Here is an 18638-nt window from a genome sequence, read left to right as displayed (position 1 = left end):
CTCTGGCAGTAAAAAAAGATTAATAGCAAAGGTCATTTTGCATCTAAAAGAGCATTTTGAAATGCTACTTCATTTTTCTGCTTTGGTTTGGTTTACCTTTGAAAAAGCTCCAGGTGTACCACAGCTGGGACAATCTTATCCACCACATCTGCAATGAAGTTAAACTTGTAGCGTATACTTCCCGGATGCTGTGCCCCTTTTAGTATAAAAGAAAAGGCATAAAAGTTTTCAAAAAAATTTCTTTAATAGAAAAATGAAATCTTAAAACTTAAACAGACTTTATTTCCAAAACAGTCATGTATCGTTTAAAAGAAAGTGGGGCTGTAAAAAGACTCATACAAAGAGCTGGAAGCAACAAACATCTTCAGCTTCTGTTAATGTTTGGTCGAACCTAGTTATTACTAGGTTCAGTTCATTACTGGCTTGTCTTATTAATGAAGCCTTTTATAGATTTTTCATTTGAGCAGTAAAGCTTTTTTATGAGTATTATTTTTAGGGTTTTGTCATTTTAGAGAGGTCTTAACTAGATCGAATGCAGTCATTTACTTGTTATTAAGTTGACTGCACTTTTGCTGCCATTAGAGAAGCCAAGATGGGAGAAAAGGACATTATCTGCCCTGCAGTTGTTTTGCTGTGTCCGTGTTTTCTGGCCCTCCGCCAGAACACCTACACCTGTATGCACTAGTTTACTCAGTCTCCTATTCAGAATTCAAACATTTATATCAACACTTTTGCTTTGCGTGTCTCTGAATCTGTGTATCATGTGACATGAAGATAATAGTTTCATTTACAATTCTTTCCTTATCAGACTTACAGAATACTTATCAGGCAAGTACTGGCACATTATTACTCCACTCAGAGCTTGTATGGTTTTTAATATTAGTGGGATCACAGGCTTACTGCAAACACAAACATCTTCATTGGTTTATACAAAAGCACACACAATACCCACCCATATGTTTTTGCTAGTATAGATTAGAAGCTTCCTATTAATCTGACATGAAATAAGTCTGATGCTTGAGTGCTCATGAAAGGAAATGGAATTTACCCTGCTTTGGAAAACAGTATTTTCCTCACTTGGGGGCAATATCTCCCAAGTTCTCCTTAGCTCGGTAAACAAACTTGTTGGTCTGAAGCTGCCAGGTTCTTGAGCTGACGTCGTGTTCGTTTGCACAAACAAACTTGTCTGTGCAGAAATGGTCTTAAATGCAAATGACAGTCTGTGTTTTTGCCAAAAGCTACTTTGGCAAAATGCCAACTATTTCTGCCTCTGAAAGCTCTTCCAACAAATCAAGAGTGAGCTCTGCATTGACAGGATAAATTTGTAGCTTTCAGTATCCTCTCAATTACACAAAGGACACACAGCATTGCCAGCTTGCATGTCCCTCCATCTTCCATCAAATGAATACAGCGTTTGATGCTAATCTGCTATTAAATTTTCATATTGTCATCACACATTAAATTCAACATTTCTATTAAGAATTTATACCGTAAATTATGTTTGTTAAACTTTTTGGGGCCTTTTTATGGATTTGTTTTTGATAGGGATGGTGAAGGCTAACAGGAAAGCGGAGCAAAGACATGGGGGGTCGGACTCGAACCAGCTGCTCTCAGCCGTGCGGCATATGGTCTCCTGCTCATCCCAGTGAGCGAAACCTGCGCCCAGTAAATTATATTTTGTTTTGTTTTTAGCAGGAATTGTTCTTAGGCACTTCAAAAAAGTTGTAAAGTGAAAATTACATGCATTACCTGATGAATAGGGCTGTGTGATATAACCAGAATCTCATATCCCGATGAAAGACATTTCTCATCCCAACAACGATGTATATGGCAAAATAGTGCTTTTTCTGTAAATTCTGCCACTCTCGGGCAGCTCAACTTGTGTGAAGTGTTTTCAGCTGGACATTGTGTACCTAGAGTCGAGTGTTTTGACCGATGCATGAAACTATGCATTGTTAAATATAAGTTGTAACTTCCGCAGTTTTCTTTTTGAGTATTTATTACATGGTGTGCTGCGGGAAAAAGCCTGTTCTAATGTTTGAGTGTAAGGTTTATTTTGAGCACCTGACGGCTCTTCTTTTGCGTCTCATCCGTAAACTCTCTCCATACTCTTTTGTGTGATTTTTGCGTATGTGGTAGAAGAGGTTTGTCATGTTTGACTCTGCGGTGGGGACTAGTTTAGGAATAAGGTCCTTGATTTGTTTTGACTGGTCCTTCTGTTTGGAGCTACCTGTTTCTGCCTCATCTTTAATGGCTATGCTGGTATTCTCTGTGCCTGCATCCATGTGATGACCATCCAAACAATGAAAAAAATTAAATAAACAGTGTATCCAATATATTTCATCATATCGCGCAGCCCTACTGATGAAGTAGTTTAACCTTTTGTTAGACCTGAAATATACAAATGAAAATGAAAACAATGTAAATTTAAAATAGCTTCCATCTAGAAATTTGGATCCATAGTGTTGGGGCCATTATGCTGGCATAGTTTTACAAGATTGCAGCAAATCACTGCAAAGACCTCATCCGTCACTCACATGCTATGACCTAAGCAATTACAAATCTCAACCCAACTGAATGATGTTTTAGATGGCACTCTCTATTGTAGTCATTATCAGCAAAACATCAAATGACAAAGTAGCTTGAAGGGATGTGATTCCATCCTCCAGTTTCAGTCATGTTTTATTCATGTAACTTAAGGTGCTTTATAAGCCACTGAAGATATGCTCCTCTGTAAATAACGCCCATATTACCTGGTATTCTGCACACAGCCAGTAAGGAACACAAATAGTTCAAGAGTCAACTGAGCACTTTCTGTTTAGTTTATGCTCTTTCTCTCTCTCTCACATACACACACACAATCTTCATCTTGTATCAACAGAAATAGCAGCCGTAAATATCCCAACATTTCTCGCCTGTCTGTTTCCTGATCACCTTGTTTACAGCAGAGGAAGGTGATGAAATGTAACGACAGGACTCCCGACATACACACTGTTATCTGCAAGTCATAGGGCAGCACTGTCCTCATTTTATCTTATGTAGACTGCTAGCAGTGAGGTTATCAGCAATTTCTGATATAAACTTTAAATTCACTTCACATTTTACTTTACCCAAGTGCTAGTTACTATCAGAATATTCAATTTAATATATTAGCTAAATCCTAGTACTAGTCCCTAATCTGTGCTTATGATCAAGTGGCATATTTGGCATTTTATATTAATGATTAGAGCAAAAGAGAAGGCATAGACTGTATAGAAAAGATGGATGTAACTTTGAGGTCTGAAGTCTGAAACCAAAGTACAATTGACTTAAACCTGCTTTCTTTATAATGGCCAGTAGGGGGCCACATTTGTTGTTGCAAAAAAACCTTGCAGAAAATTCTTCAACTAGTAGTTTCAATTCTTATTAAATACAAAATTAATTACATTCATTTGATAATGTTGTCATCAACGTCATGTGCCACCTATAGGTTGTATTAATGGGACTTATAGGCAGCACGGAGGTGCAGTAGTTAGCAATGTCACTTCCCAAAAAGAGAAGCTCCACCAATCAGTGGAATTACTGACTCTAAGAGATATTGTGAGGCTGAGGATTCCTTCTTGGAACGGTTATGCCCAGGACCTAGTAGCTGTATGACCTTTCTGCGTGGAGTTTGGATGTTCTCCCTGAGCCTGAGACTCTCCACAGGTTGTCTAGCCTCCTCCCACAGTCCAAACACATACAATGTAATGTTAGTCAGTGAGTCTAAAGTGACAACTGGTTAGCCATTTATGTGATATTTGGTTAAAATCTGGTGCAAAGGTCACAGAACTCTTGGACTGAAAACTTGGACTGTCTTCAAAGATTTCTCTGAGACTAAATGAACTCGTACATCTGATGAAGACTGTGGATATATGGCAATGAAAGGGGATTCAGTATGTGGAAGACTGTTATGAAAATGGACATTTTGTGTCCTTTGAACAATTGAAGAGCAAATGCAATCTCCCCAACAAGCATTGTGATCTTTTTTAGAGCAAGCACAGGCCCTCAAATTGCTATCCGATTGTTCAGTCTGACGTCACTAGCCGTGTCTGGGTCTAAACTCCGCTGCAGGTCCATATATCAAACGATCACTATGGCATTACTGAGAGTTGAAAAACTGTTTAAAGTCTTTCATCTTTAATAAAATGATCAGCGTTCTGCTCTACCAGGTGTAACAATTGAGTTTAACATCCAGGCATCCATGAAAACGGAATTTATGACATTTAACGGAGTTAGAAGTTAGCAGGGAGTTAGCTCGCTAGCTTCTAGCATGTCCTGACTGCGGGGTTTTGGAAACAAATTAAAACGTATAGCTCTGTTATCACTTCCAGCATAAATGAAGACAGAAAACTAAACAGCAGTGACGTTTGTAGGGTTACTGAAGTTGGGCTAGCTGGTATATAATGATGTGCTACGTGACCGCTAGCGACACAGCTATGTTAGCATAATATAAACAAGCTAACTTTTTTTCCCACTCGATAAAAGTTAACGTGAGTGTTGTCGGTGGTCAGGAACAAATGTAATTGCATGGCAGGATGCTGTAAAAGGACCAAACTTCAGCCAGGAGAACAACTGAGATAATCCATCCACAATACGTGGTTAGTTATTCATATACTGCTGCATGGGCTGGGCTGTAGTTACATCCTAAGGTTTTAAAAACTGAGCTTAAATAAATGATTAGTGGTAATAAAAGCCGAGGGAGGTCAACAGGGATCACTGACTGTTTTAGGAGCTTTTTGAGATCAAATAGAAGAAAATACATAACATTAAACATGTTAACAACAAAAAAGCCGTATTAAACGCAGACTACTTTAAACCCGGAAGTAGGATTAGTCGCGTCATCACTGAACAATCGGATAACTGATGCAGAGACTTGTTCATCACAATACAGGGCAAAATGTATTTCTAAAGCATGATCTGTGTTACAGAATCAGAGTCCAAAGCCAGCTTTGCAAAAATCAAGAGTGAATATATATACTTATGAACACTTCGGGTCAGATTTATGCTATAATAGTTTGTCAGCTACAGTTAATTCCAAATGCAGACTTGCCTTTATCAGCTCACCTCACTCCACAGAAATTACATAAATCCAAACCTAAATTTCCAGATATGTATTTTAAGTGTGGTTGACAAGCTACATTAGTCTGTTTTGTATTGGAGCATTCTGGAGAGTCTAAATAAAGATTTTAATAAGATAAACGGTAGCTTAAGGCTAGATCAGTCCTGATGCTGGAAATATAACAACAGAAGTCATCCAGTGTGCTAACATATACATGTTTAGATTGCGTAAGAATCATATTATTTTGAATAAATATAAATAACATGACGCTAAGCTTTGGCCAATGAATGTGAGCTAACAACAACAAGGTCGCGGGTATGGCTGCGACCGTAGGATAGGAAAAAACCCTAATATGAAGGTATTTTACTGTGCATTTTACAGTAATGTTCTGTTCTTCTAGAATATCATTAAAGTTACGTAAATAGACTTTGACTTCACATTTTGAATGTAAATTAACGTTAAATCACTGTAATGTAATACAACATAATTGTCTTGATCAGAGGTGGAAAGAGTACTCAAAATTTGTACTCAAGTACAAGTACTGTTACACTGGTTAAATTGTACTCAATTACAAGTAAAAGTACTGGTGTTAAAAAAATACTTGAGTAAAAGTACAAAGTACTGTTCTCAAAAACTACTCAGAGTATTAATTACTTTTTAACAGACTGATGTTTTATTCTGTTGTCAATAGCAGGCATTCAACTCGATTCACCAGTATAAATATTTATGTTCAAAGCACATTTTTCAGATGAACAAGGTATAGAAAGGTAACTTGTTTTGTAAATAAATGTAGATATAAAAGAAGGAATTTTGTTTGTTAAAACAATGACAAAAATGTTTCTGAACATGCGTAGAACCATTTAAACTTTTCCCCATACACTGAACAACAGGCAGGTAAGTGCCTTAATCTCTTAGCATTTCTTTCACACTTTACTTTCTGAACCTTTTGTTCAGTTTCAGCAAGAGCTGGTTTTCTAAATTAACAGAGGCAATCCGACTTCGTTTGGCAGTGAAGAGTAGACCAGCACAGCTAAAAAGTCGTTCACACGCAGCAGAAGCAGGCAGAGCTGTGTTCAGTTTAAGAGAGAGGTTTTTGATGGCTGAGAAGGAGTGCAGCAGCTCCATGGTGTCTGTGGCACAAGCAAGATAACCATCAAGCTCAACTGCACTTTGCAGCCTTCTGGAGATTGGTCTGGAGAAGAATTCATCTTCATCAGATGACTCTCTTTGCTGATCCTCACTCTCATGCTCTGTCGTTTCAAGATGTTGTTTGATGTATGTCAAGGCTGTAATTGCAAGTAGATAACACAATTTTGTTATTTAAATTTCAGTGATTATTCCTGAACACAAATTTAAAATCAGCAAATTCTCAAAAAGGATTGTTTAGTATTCAGGACAGACCATCAATAACTTACAATGTATTAGGTGAAATACTCACTTAAGCATGTGTTCAAATGTAAAAATACACAAAAATGGGATCACATGATCACTCCTTGAATCGCTACCTTATCGTGGTGGAGGGGTTTGTGTGTCACAGGGATCCCAGGGGCTATGTTGTCTGGGGGCTTTTGCCCCCTGATAGGGTCTCCCATGGCAAATTTGCCCTGGGTGAGGGACCAGACAAAGAGCGATTCATAAGACCCTTATGAAAAGGACATCGAGGGAACAGTTTACCCTGCCCGGGATAGGGTTACCGGGGCCCCGCCCTGGAGCCAGGCCCGGGGAGGGTGCCCGAGGGCGAGCGTCTGGTGGCCGGGCCTTAGTCCATGGGGCCCGGCCGGGCACAGCCCGAAGAGGAGACATGGGCCCATCCTCCCGCAGGCCCACCACCCGCAGGAGGCGCCATAGGGGTCGGGTGCATTGTGTGCCGGGTGGCGGCCAGGAGCGGAGGCCCTGGTGGACTGACCCCCGGCTGCCAAGACTGGCAATAGGGACATGGAATGTCACCTCTCTGGTGGGGAAGGAGCCTGAGTTATCAGAATCAGAATCAGAATACTTTATTCATCCCGAGGGAAATTAGGGGTTACAGCAGGCAGCACGCTAATGGCGCATGCGCACTCACAAAGGAACCTTCTGACCAACTTTACACAAACATCACATTGGGCAGACATGTCAGAAGGTAGGCTGATAGGAAAAAAACAACGAAAATACACTACATGAGGTAAGAGGAGGAGAAAAAAAACTCCACTCAGACTGAGCTCCTAGTGGGAGAACAGTTTGATAAAAGAAAAAACACCTCAGCACAAAAGCACATGACTATCAATACACCATAGAAACACGAGACAAGCAACAGGGGCGGGTAAAGGGTAAGAGAGAGCCGGCGTAGACAGCGCATCCGGTCCTGCAGCTGCTATCATCCCCGGTAGGGCACAAGCATCAAAGACGTTGGAAAGGGAGGGGGATGAGTGAGTGCTTATCAGTGTAAGTGTGTGTGTGTGCGTGTCCATAGTTTAGCTGAGACAGTGTCCTTCGGCCTATCAGGCTAAGTAAACAGTCCTCCAGCCAATCCAGGTGTCCTTCATGGGGCGGGAAGAATAGTCATCACACAGTCGTTATCAGGGAGTTGTTTTGGTGGGCTCCAGCCTTGGGCCTGCAGCTGGAGCCGTGGTGTCCAAATGTTGAATATTGTTGATTTCTCCTTTGTGAGCAGCTCGAATTCTAGCACTCCGAGGCTGGTCTCTCGATCTCCCGTTGAAGAGCTGCGAGCCTCCCCATGATGGTATCAAACTTCTGTTCCGTGGTGTTGTCAGTCTTTTGATTCTGAGACCTCACAACTGCAGTGATCCGTTCCGCGATGTTTTCCAACTGTCGCTCAAGGGTCTCATCTTGAGCAGGCCTCTCTCTGATGTTTCCCCTCATACGCTCAATGGTGTTGTTTTGAGCCTTCACAGCAGCTGTAAACATCTCCAAGGTGTTGACCATATTACGTTCGTTGTGAGAGGTCGCACCTCGTCCCGTCGCTTCGAATCCAGCGGGCAGCCTTGTGGGGGTTTGAACAGCCGGTTCCGCTTTCTTATTTCTCTGATAAACCAGGGCTAAGCCAACGCCGATCAGCATGAACCCTGTTATCATGGTTCCGAATGGGTAGATATCTTCAGCGTCCTCGATCGACAGTCCCGCCAGGCACACGGTCCTCCAGTTCTGCCACCCGTCCATCGTGTAACCGGCAGGGAAAGTCCCTCCAGGGCACTCAGGCTCTCCTGAGCCCCGACTTCTCGTTGAGAAAAGGGTGTCAATAGCACTCAGAGACCAGTTGATCAAATCCATAATTCTCTTTTAGGTTTAGAGAACGACAGTGAGAGACTGTTCCAGGGAAAGTAAATTCACACAAGACAAGACAAGGACATAGAGGCGAAGCAGGGAAGATAAGGGTGAGGAGGAGAGGAGAAAGTGCGACCGCCTTCGCTGAGAGCTCAAGACAAAGTGCGTGAGGTTGAGAGGTACCGGCTAGATATAGTCGGGCTCACCTCTACACATGGCTTGGGCTCTGGAACCAGTCTCCTGGAGAGGGGCTGGACTCTGTCTCAGTCTGGAGTTGCCCCTGGTGAGAGGCGGCGGGCTGGGGTGGGTATCCTAATATCCCCTCGGCTTGCTGCCGGTACGTTGGGGTTTTTCCCGGTGGACGAGAGGGTTTGTTCCCTGCGCCTTAGGGTCGGGGAACGGGTCCTGACTGTCATCTGCGCTTATGCGCCGAGTGGCAGTTCAGAGTACCCAGCCTTCTTAGAGTTCCTGGGGGGGGGGGGGTGCTGGAGGGTGCTCCACCTGGAGACTCTGTTGTCCTGCTGGGAGACTTCAATGCTCACGTGGGTAACGACAGCGAGACCTGGAGGGGCGTGATTGGGAGGAACGGCCTCCCTGATCTGAAACCGAGCGGTGCTTTGTTATTGGACTTCTGTGCTAATCACAGTTTGGCCATAACGAACACCCTGTTCGAACATAAGAGTGTCCATAAGTGCACGTGGCACCAGGACGCTCTAGGCCGTAGGTCGATGATCGATTTTGTAATCGTATCAGCAGACCTGCGACCATACGTTCTGGACACTTGGGTAAAGAGAGGGGCTGAGCTGTCAACTGATCACCACCTGGTGGTGAGTTGGATCAGGTGGCGGGGGAGGACGCTGGACAGACCTGGTGCACCTAAACGCGTAGTGAGGGTGTGCTGGGAACGTCTAGCAGAGGCCCCAGTCCACGAGATCTTCAACACACACCTCCGGCAGAGCTTCAACAGCATTCCGAGGGAGACTGGGGACATTGAGTCCGAATGGACCATGTTCAGCGTCTCCATTGCCGAAGCTGCTGCATTGAGCTGCGGCCGCAAGGTGGTTGGTGCCTGCCGTGGTGGTAATCCCCGAACCAAATGGTGGAGGGAGCCACCAGGCTGAAGAAGGAGTCCTATCGGGCTTGGTTAGCCTGTGGGACTCCGGAGGCAGCCGACAGGTATCGACAGGCCAAGCGGAATGCGGCTCGGGCAGTGGCTGAAGCAAAAACTCGGGTGTGGGAGGAGTTCGGAGAGGCCATGGAAAAAGACTTTCGGGCTGCCTCGAAGAGATTCTGGCAAACCGTCAGACGTCTCAGGAGGGGAAAGCGGTGCTCTACCTGCACTGTGTATAGTGCTGGCGGAGCGCTGCTGACGTCGACTGAGAAAATTGTCAGGCGGTGGAAGGAATACTTCGAGGACCTCCTTAATCCCACTGACACGTCTTCCGAGGAGGAAGCAGAGTCTGGGGATGAGGGGAATGACCCGCCAATTTCCGGGGGCGAGGTCACTGAGGCAGTTAAACAACTCCTTGGTGGCAGAGCCCCTGGTGTTGATGAGGTCCGCCCCGAGTTCCTGAAGGCTCTGGACGTTGTAGGGCTGTCCTGGTTGACACGCCTCTGCAATGTTGCGTGGAGATCAGGGGCAGTACCTGTGGACTGGCAGACCGGGGTGGTGGTCCCCATCTTCAAGAAAGGGGACCGGAGGGTGTGTTCCAACTACAGGGGGATCACACTCCTCGGCCTCCCTGGGAAAGTCTATGCCAGGGTGCTGGAAAGGAGAGTTCGTCCGTTAGTCGAACCTCGGATACAGGAGGAACAATGCGGTTTTCGTCCTGGTCGCGGAACACTGGACCAGCTCTTTATCCTCTCCAGGATACTTGAGGGTGCATGGGAGTTTGCCCAACCAGTCTACATGTGTTTTGTGGACTTGGAGAAGGCATTCGACCGTGTCCCTCGGGGTGTCCTGTGGGAGGTGTTGCGGGAATATGGGGTGTCTGGCCCATTGCTACGGGCCATTCGATCCCTATACAACCGTTGCAAGAGCTTGGTTTGCATTGCCGGCAATAAGTCGGACTCGTTCCCGGTGGGTGATGGGCTCCGCCAGGGCTGCCCTTTGTCTCCGGTTCTGTTCATAATTTTTATGGACAGGATTTCTAGGCGCAGCCAAGTGGCGGAGGGCTTTCGCTTTGGTGGCCTCAGAATCTCATCTCTGATTTTTGCAGATGATGTGGTTCTGTTGGCTTCATCGGGTGAGGGCCTCCAGCTCGCACTGGAGCGGTTCGCAGTCGAGTGTGAAGCAGCGGGAATGAGGATCAGCACCTCCAAATCTGAGGCCATGGTTCTCAGCCGGAAAAGGGTGGAGTGCCCACTCCGGGTCGGGGATGAGTTCCTGCCCCAAGTGGAGGAGTTCAAGTATCTCGGGGTCTTGTTCGCGAGTGATGGGAGAAGGGAGCCGGAGATCGACAGACGGATTGGGGCTGCAGCTGCAGTAATGCGGACGCTGCACCGGTCCGTCGTGGTGAAGAGGGAGCTGAGTGTAAAATCGAAGCTCTCAATTTACCGGTCGATCTACGTCCCTACCCTCACCTATGGCAGAAATGAGCTTCCTCCGAAGGGTGGCTGGCCTCTCCCTTAGAGATAGGGTGAGAAGTTCGGCCATCCGGGAGGGGCTCAGAGTAGAGCAGCTGCTGCTCCACATCGAAAGGAGCCAGCTGAGGTGGTTCGGGCATCTGACAAGGATGCCCCCTGGGCGCCTCCTGAGTGAGGTGTTCCAGGCATGTCCCACCGGGAGGAGGCCCCGGGGCAGACCCAGGACACGCTGGAGAGATTATATCTCTCGGCTGGCCTGGGAACGCCTTGGTATTCCCCCGGATAAGCTGGAGGAGGTGGCTGGGGAGAGGGAGGTCTGGGCCTCTTTGCTTAGGCTGCTGCCCCCGCGACCCGGCCCCGGACAAAGCGGATGAAAATGGATGGATGGATGGATGGATGGGATCACATGAATCCTTACCAGCCTCTGTTACGTCTGCTCTGTCAGTCCAGGAAGTCTTGAACTTGGGTAAGAGGACTGCAGCTGCAGCCAACTCTGGATCCTCCATCATCGCTCCAAAACGCTTTTGAAGGCCATTTTGCAGGGCTCTGATGAGTGGCACGCATGTCTTGCTTGATGTCTCCAGCCTGCTAAGTTTGGACAGTAGTTGTTGGATTACTGGCAGGAGCCATCCCATAAAGGAAGTGGACTCAGACTGAAGGATGTTTGAAGCTTTCACCAGTGGCTTCATGGTGGTACAGTACTCCCTTAGGAATGCAACTTCTGCAGGACTCAACCTGTAAGACACAACAACAAAACCCACCATGACTATAATAGGGATCTTCTGATTTAATATTAAGAGTCTGCTCACGTTTTTAACCATACGTTAAGGAAAATTCACAAAATTTGAAACCATATTGGTAGGTGTCCAATTTTACTCACATTTTCACCTTGAACTCCTCACAAATGCTCCTGATGGCATCTTCCCCCTTCTCATCAATGATGCGTATTATCCTTTCAATGGCAAGGTAGGTTGAATTCCATCGTGTTGCATTGGGACGAATGATCTGTAGCTCACACTTGTCCTCTACCACTTCATTAGCCAAATGAGATCGGCCAGTTTTGTTCCAAATGGCCTGGCATTTTGCAAAGGTTGCACGGGAGAGCCTCTTGTAGGTGTCATTCATGCTCTCTGCTAGGGCAGCATCAGTTGTTGCATCAAGGTTTAGCAGGTGACATGCACATCGCTGATGAGGCGGAAGTTGATACTCCAAACCAGAGTCTTCATCAAGAATTGCACTTGCCTCATGGTAGTCAATATGGTCAGTCAGGTCAAGAGTTTCTGGGTCTGCTTCATCTTCAACTTCATCTGCATCATTTTGTGCCCCAAACATGTGGAAGGCCTTGACAAAGTTGGATCCACTATCAGTTGTGGTTCTTACAACTTTGCCTCTAATCTTATATTGGCAATGGATATCATCAAGCGCACCAGCAAGCATGTCAAATGTGTGAGACCCTCTCAATCTTTTGCATGCTAGTGCTGCAGATCTTCTTTCCAGGGACTCTTCCTCTATCCAATGGCATGTGACTCCAAGGTAACTTTTCTGATGAGCTGACCAACAATCAGTAGTGGTAGCAACAAATTTGACTTTATCCAATGCTGCAACCAAAGTCATCTTCATGTGATCAGCAGCTTCACAGATTCTGGCACGGACAGTGGGTCTGGAGATGACTTTGGCTTGAGGTTGTAATGTGGTAACCAATTATTTGAAAGATGGCTGTTCTACCACCGCAAATGGCTGTAGACCCTCACATATGAAATTGATGACAAGCTTGTCAACAGTTGCTTGTGGAACATGTTTGTTTGCAGTTCTCAACATCAGGTCTGGTAACTTGGCTTGCGTATTTGCTGAGAGCTTGTTTGGTGTGGCTGTGGTCTTTCGCTGTCGAGATGTTGATGCCACAGTGATATTGTACTGCTCAATCTTCGATGGATGTTTCCTCTGTAGAGATAAATATTATCATACGTCAGGTTCATACATTACTTCATAACATCACTGTGATTAACACTAAAGGAAAACACGTTTTTAAAACATTATTCAACTAGACTTGAGCTAATCTTTGATTGTTGAGCATAGTATAAAAGAGTGGTGAATTGGTCAAATTTTGCAGATATATTGCTGTATTTATTCACAAGTGTAAACCAATTTTGAACGATCATTGCAAAAAACATGAATTTCTGTATACATTCTAAGTTCTGTAATATGTATACTATCTGTAAAAAGAGTATCGACCAATGTATCAGTATCTAAATTTTTAACTCCTTTTTATCAGTATCACCCTAAAGTTTTCAGTATTAGTCAGGTCCTAAAAATACTAAGAGAGCAAAATATGTGTATCTAGCAAATCTAATTTAAGAAAAGGGATCACATACACAAAAATGCTGCCCATACAGCTAACAAATAAAAACAATCCACATTATGTTCTTTAAAAAAAGATATCATATTGGGAAACATATAACCCTACTGATTAAGAGCCATGTCACTATGATAGACCTATATCAGGCCAATGATACTGATCAACTGATCCATCAATCGGGCTCTGGTACATGTCAGCTGAGAGCTGGAAGATTAATTTGAGATGCAGCTCAGCACTGTGTTCAAGTTTTAGTTGTTTTTTTTTAAATATAGGGCAGCTGATTGTAGGCCTGTGAGTTTTAAATGACTACAAGTTTAATTTATTGTAATGACGGTGGTTATCCAAATAATAAGCTAAAACATTCCTACGAATTTAGCTCAATTATGCATGCACACACAAGCACATTAGCTAGCTCCGTCTTATTTTAATATCAGGCTAACCAATGGCGGTGACAATATCTTAGCCAAACTAGTAACCTTAACACACATGAAAAATAAAAAAGCAATATCATACACGTATAGTTGTAAAACCTCTTACCTCAATGTGTTTTTTTAGATTAGACGCTGAAGTCTTGTAAGCTGAAATGACTGTAGAGGTCAAACAAAGTTTGCACTGCATCTGGACGCTGTCTCCTTTTCTCCCTCTGTACACGAAAAATTCCTCCAGGTACGGCCACGGGCACGCGTCCTCCGTCTTTTCTACGTCGTTTTCATGGTTGACAGTGTTGTCCTCTGTCTCCATTTTGGCTTCTTTGTCTCCAAATCTTCCGTCTATAAAGTAGTTTATACTCCACCATTTAGCACCTCTAGACACCTGTGCCTGCTGCTGCAGCGGAGTTTATTCTTTGCTTACGTCTTAAATTGGCGCGGTCTCGATTGCACGGCGTTATTGGCTGCAAAAATGCAGACGAAAGGTTTGAATATTAAGTCAAATTGTGGGCGTACTCAGTAGTGACTTTTGATTTTATAAGTAGCGAAGTAGATTACATGGTGTAAGTTGTACTCAAGTATGAGTAAAATTACACACTTGAAAAATTACTCGTAAAAGTACAAGTACCCAAAAAATTTACTTAATTACAGTAACGTGAGTATTTGTAATTCGTTACTTCCACCCCTGGTCTTGATTATTAAATGTATCTGTCTGTACATATGCATATTTAGATTGTTAAAATACATTCACAAATGTATCATGATTTCACAAATATCTGTCCGTTATTTGAAAGATTGAACTGTTGAATTCAAATGTAATGCTATGGAAAAGTATATAACATGATCCCTATGAGCTTGTGTTACATCACATAAGTATTATTATCGTTGCTAGTTAGGTCGTTCGTGGCTCAAGAGTTGGCAGTTCGCCTTGTGATCCGAAGATTGCCGGTTCGCACCCCGGCTCGGACACTCTCCGTCGTTGTGTCCGTGGTCAGGACTCTTCACCTACCGCCTACTAGTGATGGCCAAAGGGGCCGATGGTGCGATATGGCAGCCTCGCCTCTGTCCCAGGGCATGCAATCAATTGTTATTTAAATTAACTGTATATTTCTGTACATTTACGTATTATGATTCATATTGCCACATTCAGTGACCTTGTTTATAGGTAATTTCATTGTTTGATCACGTAAAAATGTTCCTAATTTAATGTCTAAAAGCACTTGGAAAAGGCAGAATCCCATGTCAAATTAGCGCAACAAACTCTATTTTCATTACTGAAAATGACCGTATTTTTATGGGACAGTTATTTTCTGTTATTTCATGGTCGTATTTTGGCGCCCCAGCTGCCGGAATATTACTGTTGTTTTAGGATGTTTTTTTTTTAACAGTGATAGGGTAGTTGAGTCTTTGCACTTTTGTTCCATGTTACGCACAAGACCTTTTGATGCAGGCAACTGCAAGCGACAAATAAAGGCATTCATTCATTCATCTCTGCTTAGCATTTTGTTACATTTCATGATGCTGGGGAAAACTGAGTGTCCCCATCTCCACTTCTTCCATTAAATAAATGGCAGATACCAGACACAAGAGTTTCCTCTGTTTAGGGTAAATCTAATTGGATGTGAATGGATTACTTTGTGCTATGCAGCCTTCCTTTGTGATATATTCTGATTTATACCGTTCTACTCACATACCGCAGAGGAGGTCACATATCTATGAAGCCAGTATCTGAGCAAAGTGAAGGCTATATTTAATCCTTCTGACAGGGATATTCCCATCTCCTTTTTGCTATATTTTATATTTTACGGCCTCATCTACATTGTCAGTGCTCAGGGATTTGCATAAACCAGCTTGCATAGGCAAGCAGTTGGAGGTCTAATGCATGATGTATTCTCTCACCTCTTTGGAAGGCTGTGATAAAACGTGCAACTGAAAATGGATAGGACAGGAAGGGAAAATGAAGAGGATATATTTGGGTGGCAGTGTGGTGCTGGGTTTCTCTCAGGAGAACGAAAAGCCATCAGTGGAGAATTTGAGAATGCACTGTTTTATGTCACATGAATATGCAGAACATTATGAGGTTCCCTATATCAGCATATTCCAGGAAGACAACTTTTCCCAAGGTAGATGATTTTGAGTCCGACACATTCTGGGGAATGACTTATTAGCTTTATGAGTGAAATTAAAAAGCACAGGTGAAGATGAGTAGCCACGAACCACAGAAATAGAAAAAACTGAGATTTACAGCAATCTTCAGCGTCACAGGAGCAGCAACAGACCAGCTGAGGCTTAACATTTGAATAAATCCAAGAAATGTGAATCCTATACCCCCCATAATGCAACAGCAGTCACTGCTTTTCTTTAGATGACTTTGCCAGATGTCTATTTAACGCTTGCTAAGAAGATACCACCCTCTCCCCCTAAATTTGGCTAAAAAGTGAAGGAAAATTGTTGCCTCCTCAACACCTCTGCAAACTCCTTTGACAATTTATGGATTAGAACTCGGAATCTTCTTGCTATGCAGCAGCAGTACTAACCATTGTGTCATCACTAGTATATGGGAACAGTATGTTTTGATTGTCCACGGGGCCATACAAATAATATCACCAGGCAACACACAATGAGAAGACCTACCATCCCAGGAGAGACAAGAGTTTTGTAGTTATGTAAGCACGTAAGTGGAACTCCCACATACATTTTCCCCAGAAATATTTATTAAATCACAGCATTTCTGTCTGTCTAACTAATTTAAAAAATTCTCAGCAGTAAGTGGGCATAATTTTATCCTCCAGTGCATTTGATCTGCCACTCATTTTTGAAAGTTCCAACTCCGAACCCAGTTTAAACTGATTTTAGCCCTGATGTTTATACAGTAGACCATTTTGACAACTGGTCAGCAGAAACTGGCTCAGTGGTTTACTGAACCGTTTTCTGAGGTTGAGTCGTTAATTCGGGCTCCATCATTCTTTATGATCAACATGCTTGATTTGGCTAAGAATTTACACCAAATGCCCTTCCTAATACAACACTCCCCATTTACCCTGGCTTAGGACTGGCACTAGGAGTTCACTGGCTTGTTGCCCTCCTGTTCTTGGGTTTATCAGAAGATGGATACACTGTAGTCATAAATGGATGGTTGGTGGTAAGAGGCTTGTCCAGAAAATTTCACCAAAAACTCAACATGGTGCTAAACTGGGTGACATCACTGTATTCATCTTTTATACACAGTGTATAATAGCAGTAGAACTTGTGCATTGTCAGAAACACTGGTGTTAAGGAAAGATATGCTGTTCAACATCATTACCTTTTAAAAGTCTAGAGACCTCAACTGTGGACTTGTAAGAAAAGTCCCCAAGTTCATATGTGAAAACTGATTGCTATTACACAGCTATAGCATTGCTTATACTACTCTATTAACGCCACTGTATAATTTAGTTCATCTTTATCAAGCTATTAATCCTTAATTGGCAGAAAAGTATAACATAAAGAGAAACAGAAGTACGAGGATGCATTTTTAATTTGGTTCATTATCGATTTTATGTAAAAAAAAAAAAAAAAAAAAAAAAAAAAAACCTTTGTGCAGCAGAAGTAGGTTACCCCCTTTGTTTAGAGGCTACGGTGTCATCACGCGTCAGGACATGCACTCTGGCTTCTCTGAAATCACTTATATGTTAATTTACCTGCTCCACAGAAAATGTTGTCATAAGATCATTCTTCAGTATTATTCACAGTTTTAACTTTAACAATTGCTGTTTCATATCAGTTATACACAGATCTCTTTTTAAAGAAAAAAGGAAAGAAAGAGGAAAACAACAAAGATGGGATATTAGACCAAAGCTAATATCCCACAGCTTACCAGAGTCACACCGACCCCTCTGGATTAAAAACACTGGGGAGGTCTCTCCGAGCTCGGCTCTCCTGTTCTCGGCTCTCAGGCGGCAGATGCTGGGGTACGTCCTGCCGTCGCTGCCACACACCGGGCCGGAGGAGGCACACATACACAGGCTGTGCAACCCTCCGGCTTTCCCCGGGCCTGAGTCGCACCGCAGCCCGTTACTGCAGGACAGGTGGCCGCTGCTGCGCTTCCCGCACGCTTCACCTTCCCTGGCCGCACACACCACGCAGCAGCCGCAGGCGTCCTTTACCTGGCGTGCGGTGGGGCAGGACACTGAGAGGTGGCACACACCTGTAGGCAGGTTTGTCTTTCTCTTAGCAGGCCTGTATGGACTGCAGAGAACACAAGCGTGAGGTCAGCGAGGCTCTTCATCGTGTGAAGAATCAGTTTGCAGCAGTCTCTGTGCTCTTAAAGAGGCTGCAGGTGTAATGCACCTAAACGGAGCTGGTCTTCTTACAGCCCCCAACACTGATGGCAGTGAGGTTCGAGTTGCAGCATGTTGCTCCTGGCTTCTACTTCGTATTGCTGCATGCTGTATCACATTAAAGGACAATGGAATGCAGCTGCAGCACGGTTCATGGTACATGTACGCGGCTTTTGTGTGAGAAAGCAAGGGTGGTGTAGGGCCTCCAATTAATGGAGATAAAAATGCATATGATGATAAATGGTTTTTGTCTTTAGTCTGTGGTGTATAATTAGAGTGCAGGATTTTAATACTGCAGCGAGCCAGAAGGCTGAACAGATCAGAACTCACAATTACAAGTAAATGCATCATTTAATCATTTGTTTTATCACTTGTCACACTTTCCATGTCAATGTGTGTATCCTGGGAATTTTTAACAGTGAACATTAAACTGCAGCATGTGGACGCTTTAAGGCTATAGTCCCCAAAATTTGTGTATTTTTTAAAAATGGATTTTTCTTAAGGTCCACATGAAAAACACACAAAAGTAATGACATGCACAGTCAAAAGCACGCCAGAGCAACAGGTGGTGTAACCCTAGTCACTGTCTAAGTAAGTAATGTTTATTT

General features: G+C 43.6%; 1 protein-coding gene and 1 pseudogene across 2 annotated transcripts; both read right to left on the bottom strand.

Moving 5' to 3' along the window:
- Positions 1-92: 92 nt before the first annotated feature.
- LOC145432360 (serine protease HTRA1-like) lies at positions 93-18156 on the bottom strand (annotated as a pseudogene). Its single transcript, XR_013912645.1, has 2 exons — positions 17568-18156; positions 93-196 (listed from the first exon to the last, which is right to left on the bottom strand). The product of XR_013912645.1 is annotated as a serine protease HTRA1-like (transcript).
- LOC145432345 (uncharacterized) lies at positions 6011-12787 on the bottom strand. Its single transcript, XM_080309109.1, has 3 exons — positions 11808-12787; positions 11346-11662; positions 6011-6210 (listed from the first exon to the last, which is right to left on the bottom strand). The coding sequence occupies exons 1-3, from the start codon at positions 12545-12547 to the stop codon at positions 6011-6013; spliced, it is 1257 nt and encodes a 418-aa protein (XP_080165235.1). The 5' UTR covers positions 12548-12787.
- Positions 18157-18638: the final 482 nt, after the last annotated feature.

This window comes from Astatotilapia calliptera, chromosome 12 (assembly GCF_964374335.1).
Source record: "Astatotilapia calliptera chromosome 12, fAstCal68.1, whole genome shotgun sequence".
Taxonomy (NCBI): Eukaryota; Metazoa; Chordata; class Actinopteri; order Cichliformes; family Cichlidae; genus Astatotilapia; species Astatotilapia calliptera.
The sequence above is the reverse complement of the archived record's forward strand: the minus strand, read 5'-3'. Positions and strand labels throughout refer to the sequence as shown.

What these genes read in the sequence shown, in the direction of transcription:
- LOC145432345 (XM_080309109.1), bottom strand. Translation starts at nt 12,547, where the DNA reads ATGAAGATGACTTTGGTTGCAGCATTGGATAAAGTCAAATTTGTTGCT. An exon ending in GAGGAGTTCAAGGTGAAAAT is followed by an intron (nt 11,663 to 11,807) that starts GTGAGTAAAATT and finishes TGTGTCTTACAG; the next exon opens with GTTGAGTCCTGCAGAAGTTG. An exon ending in AGCAGACGTAACAGAGGCTG is followed by an intron (nt 6,211 to 11,345) that starts GTAAGGATTCAT and finishes CTTGTGCCACAG; the next exon opens with ACACCATGGAGCTGCTGCAC.